Raw genomic sequence first — 5,507 nt, forward strand, 5'->3', positions numbered from 1 at the left:
TCTACAGTGGGAGACGCTGTGTCTGTCATATATCACAAAACAGGGTCAGAGCGCACAGCAGTAGACATTATGACGGCGAGACCCCGGTGCCTCGAGCCGCCGGGCCGTTCATCATCATCATCATCACCACCGTCTTCACCATCCGCGCTCCACAGCTGCACCGGATTCCCGTCCAACACCAGAACGGCGGGACGGTGGGACACCGGGGACCGCGTGGCCTTCGCGCGCCGCTCAGACCAGCAGCAGCCCCAACTCCGGCTCCAGCTCGCGGCAAGTTTGCACGTTTCTCCACGGACAACAGGCTGCCGAGACCAGGCACGAGCGGCGCGCAAGCAGAACACGATCCTGACTTTTTTTTTTAACCGACAACCGACAAATTCAATTCATAGTAACGCACCGCATTTAACGTTCAGTAACGATAACGGCGTTGTAACGACGGAAACAGTAATTAGTTAGATTAAAAAATAACGGCGTTACCTAATGCCGTTATTTTAAACGGCGTTATTCCAAACACTGGATGGCAGTCTGGCGAGGGCTTGGAAAAAGCAAAAGTCAGCACTCTCAGTGGAGGTTGACGTAAAACGGGTCAGACTGCAAGGCGTAAATAATATGGTATAGCAAGACCAAATATCAATATATCAAAAACAAGACAATATATTTTACAAACACGAGCAAAACATTTCCACTAACGTTAGTCTTGTTGAAAGTGGCTAGCTAGCTTTTCTTACCAGTGGAAGCCGTCCTGTCTTGAAACATGCACAGCAGTCATTGGAGTATCACATGATTTACACATCATTTGGCGCTTCAAGAGTCCCTTCCTCTGCATCCAAAGAACAATCTTTCTTCGATTGTCAACAGTATCTCTTGCACGCAATAAATCGGTTAATCCTTGCTTTAATTCATCCATGTTGAGACTAGAGCACTGCAAAAGTGCTCTAGTTGAGACCACCCTCGCTTTTCGTTTCCCCAAATGGCGCTCAGTTTGAAAGTTGCGGGCGGTTCTCCTCGCGCATGCGCATTGCGCCCAATCAGGAACAGCTCTCTCTTCTTCTTCACTTCTGGCGTCGTGTGGCTGCAGACCCGAGACCGCAGACCAGAGAAGTGTGCGTTTGTGAGCTGAAAAACGTGTAAGTGTCATACTTTTTTGTTTGCCACAAACTTTGCTTTCTACTGTTAGTTCAAAAAATCAGTTTGCTTTTAGGAAGGAGCCAAGACAGGTAACTTCCTTTTTTTCCCCCTTTCTCATGGTTAGTCTTTGGTGAAGTCTGACCTCCTGTCACATTTGAGTTACTTTCCTGCACGTGTTCAACTTGAAAAAGGTGCATTGACTGGTTGTATTGGTAAGAGATGAAAAAAAAACAGTAGCAAGACAAATTAAATATGTGACTCAAGATAAACGAAAAATAAAATCACCTGCAAATGCAGACTGCGAACATACAACAGACCGAGCTAACGTTGAGTTTGCTTGCTAGCAAGGAACCTGCTAACTGACACTGCACATATTTTCTCCTGTGATGAGCTTGTTGTAGGATATTTCATTTTATAGCTGTTGTTATTTTTCAAAATAGCTGAAAAGCTCAAAATTGTATTATTGGGTATAAATTGGGTATATATTGGGTATACCCGATTTGGGTATACCCGAAATCGAATTATGGTCATCCTAGTTAACCTATAGATCCTTTTTTTCCTAGTTAACATCTATAGATGTTAACTAGGATGACCATAATTCAATTTCCAAAAAAATAGGACTAAGTTGACCCCCTCCCCCCACCCGCCGCCCCAGGGTTGTAAAAAGTGGACATGTCCCAGCAAAAGAAAACTGGCATAAATAGCCAACTATTTTTATTGGCATCTTTTATATTGTTTCTATATTTAGATTGTCATAGGTATTAAGAATTTTCATTCATGAAGTGCATCCCTCATGTTTTTGTATATTTGACTGCTGCATGTACAGTATGTAAATTATTATTATGTATATGCAAGTTAATAATTAACAGGTAGGCTAATGCATCTGTAATAGATATCATAATGCAGAAATTTTTGTAACAATAATAGCATTTTCTTGAAACTGTGCCTTGCTTTTTATTAATCTAGCTCGCTTCAACCATGAGTCGTCGCAAGGTGAAAGCCAATCCCAAGGCTGAGTCATCTCCCCAGAACAGCATAAAAGGTCTGGTAATATCCTTTTTTTCTGGTATTGTAACTAATTGTCGAGATGTGGGTCATTGACTACCAAATATTAATAACAGCATTGTTTTTAATAATGTGTGGCTCAAGGTTTTTACAATACTGTATAGTGTTTTATACTGTACACTGTGTCTTGCTGCTGTCACAAGAGAATTTCCCAGTTTGGGACCAATAAAGTAGGTTCTCAGTATGGTCCATGTCTATGGCTGATGCCGTGGCTGTTCAATACATTGTTTCAGCATCAACATCACATAAGCAATAGTCATATTGTATTACATTTTTGTATTTATACATTGTATAAAAAACAAAAAAAAGCAAAACTGAGAGGGCAGGCAGGTGATACACAGATTCTACATGCACAGCAATTACAAAGAGTGTATAGTGACACAATGACCCAATTGCAGCACACAATTAGTTACATCTTAGAATCTTTGAGACCTTTGTGCATAGATACACAATCAGGGATTCTTAATTTATGTGTTGCAATTATACATACCTCCTGTTATTATTTATTCCTGTTATTATTGTAAGAGAAATTCTTATGTAAGGGTTACTTCATTTGTAATTATTTCAACAGTCTCACCAAATGAAGTTATGGAGGTTCAAAAACTCAAAGAACTCCTGGAGGCAGAGAAAGAGAAGGGGCAATTTCGTGATGAAACCATCTCCCTCCTCAAAGATGATAAGACTTACCTGAAAGGAGAACTTCAGAAAAAGGATGAGCTCATCCATCAGCTACTCTCCAAGAAGGATGAAGATAATTCCACAATCATGCCTGGCAAGTCAGGTGAGTAATTATCCATTCACATTCATACAGTACAAGTATATTTTTTTCACTCTCAGGTTTTCTCCAGTACACAGACAAAATGTGTTTTCATATTTATTCCTTTCTCACAACTAGATCACTAGCCACAGAATTTGTTTTGTTATTTGCAGGTGTCAAACGCAAGCATGGGAAGAAAGCCAAGCAATTAATGAGCATTGCTTCTGACAAGGAAGATGAAGACTCCAGTTCTGTTCTTTCTGATTCATCTGAAGGTAACAAAGGCACATACAGATGAATCAAATCCCACATTTTTTCTCATTGTCTGGTAGGGTTAGGCGATGTATCGGTATTAAGAGTTATACTGATATATTAATGAATAATTAGTGGTAGGTCACACTCTTCATTTTAGCTTTTACTTGTTATGCAGTGATCTGCTGTCCACTGAAAGCTTGACAGAAGGGCTTTGCCTTCACTGTCAGTTCTGCAGGCCATAATGTCATATTTCCCTTAGTGCATCTGCTTTATCAACAAGTTTTGGTTGGTTGGAAGAGGCCATGTTTATCACTCTCTCACCTCAAACCTGTTTCATTTAATTGACACATTCAGATGCATGTCTTCATGATGACATTTTTTTTTATTACCTGAGCCTGTACTGCCAAAAACAATCTCTAGCTACCCAGGGGGCAAAATCCCAGTTTTTTTTTGGAAAACGGACACGGAGCGTTGTAAAAGGTTTGACACCAGAAATGATATCGAGGAACTTCAAGGATTAAAACCTGGGTGGACAACCCGGTCAACTAGCTGCTGGAAAGCTACAGGGGGGCCAAAACCCCTTTCTTGGGTCATTTTGCTGGCGAAATGATGTAAATGCAAATATTTAGGTACTACAATGGCATAAATAGTCATACAACTATAACATTTGGCAGAGAGTATCTTGACACATAGGGGGAGGCATGAAAAAAAGATTCTGGGGTTTGTTGCAACTCGATTTTAAGATATCACCCTCAACATCCCAAAAAAGAAAGTTTTTTCTATCTCAAAAGCCCCACTTGCTGTGGCCAATGGTCTTCTCTATCTATCTGTTCACTTTGGGGAGACCAGAAATAGAATGGTTTCTGATCATGCCAGTTAACATGTAGTTTTTCACAATAGGTGTTGCATTGTTTGGAGACAGCCTGTAGCTTTCCAGTAGCTAGTAAAGGCTATCTTGGACTCAAATGGAAGCTTATGAATTAAGGACATTTTCTATATACATGTTAGGCATAGATATTCTCCATAAAGTGCTTAAAAATAATAATTTTTATGAGAATTTGTCAGGCGAACAGTACTTTTTTTTGTCTTTTTTGGGATGTTGAGGGTGATATCTTAAAATCGAGTTGCAACAAACCCCAGAATCTTTTTTTCATGACTCCCTCTGTGTCAAGATACTCTCTGCCAAATTTTATAGTTGTATGACTATTTATGCCATTGTAGTACCTAAATATTTGCATTTACATCATTTCGCCAGCAAAATGACCCAAGAAAGGGGTTTTGGCCCCCTGTAGCTTTCCAGCAGCTAGTTGACCGGGTTGTCCACCCAGGTTTTAATCCTTGAAGTTCCTCGATATCATTTCTGGTGTCAAACCTTTTACAACGCTCCGTGTCGGTTTTTTTGCTTTGCCCCCTGGGTAAGCAGCTTATTCCATGGCATTTGTTTATATTTTGAAAGTTGACACTATAATGATCTGTTTTGATCCTCCCTTGATTTCTCTTCTAGATTCATCCATGAAGAGCTACCGAATGAAATCTCCACCCTCTTCCTCCTCTTCCCGCAAAGTTAAACCCACTGATGACCTGATGAGAAGAAGAAGAGGTAATTGCTCATTACAGTTTTAACAAGTTTGCACATTTTGACAGCAAGCTTTTTAAACACAATCTGGTTTTAATGTACCATTTACAGCCAGAAACACCAGGAGCATCGTAGCACGATACAAGATGGCCCTGGATGCCTTCAACCGAGGGGGATCGATGAAAGCAGCATTTGAGACCATTGGTGCTGACAGAAACACCGTGTCCAGAACAGCACCTATTGCTGAACTCAGCATTGCTGCACCGGAGATATTTAGAAATGTGGGGGCCTGGGATGAGCGGAGAGAAAAGCTGTCAACATTCATTGATAGGTGCCGCAGTGCCATGACCCCAGAGGTCAAAGAAAAGATTTTGAAAATGAAGGAAGAGGGCACTCTGCTTCCAATTGCCACCCAAACAATGTGAATTGTTGTATTAAAGATTAGTTTGGCAGTTCACACCTACAGTATGTAGTATGTTGCATTTGTATATTTGTAGTGGCTTGAAGTAGTTTCCATGCCCATGTTTGCACTTTACAGGTTATTAAGAAAGAAGTTAAAACCTGGATTTTGTTACATTTGTATATTTGTAGTGGCTTGAAGTAGTTTCCATGCCCATGTTTGCACTTTACAGTTTATTAAGAAAGAAGTTAAAACCTGGATTTTTCACCTTCTCACCGCCAGCTCATTCGTGATAGGAGGAAATTCAACACTCATGAATGTAAATA

General features: G+C 40.4%; 1 protein-coding gene across 1 annotated transcript; it reads left to right on the plus strand.

The window, feature by feature from the left end:
- Positions 1-2,102: 2,102 nt before the first annotated feature.
- LOC311020738 (uncharacterized protein) lies at positions 2,103-5,206 on the plus strand (the record flags this gene model as incomplete). The annotated part of the gene is made up of 5 exons (XM_084020943.1): positions 2,103-2,170; positions 2,765-2,974; positions 3,124-3,225; positions 4,710-4,805; positions 4,893-5,206. Exons 1-5 carry the CDS (start codon positions 2,107-2,109, stop codon positions 5,204-5,206), a joined length of 786 nt encoding a protein of 261 aa, XP_083877069.1. The 5' UTR covers positions 2,103-2,106.
- Positions 5,207-5,507: the final 301 nt, after the last annotated feature.

The sequence above is a fragment of the Eutrigla gurnardus genome (assembly GCF_963514095.1).
Source record: "Eutrigla gurnardus genome assembly, chromosome: 11".
Classification (NCBI taxonomy): domain Eukaryota; kingdom Metazoa; phylum Chordata; class Actinopteri; order Perciformes; family Triglidae; genus Eutrigla; species Eutrigla gurnardus.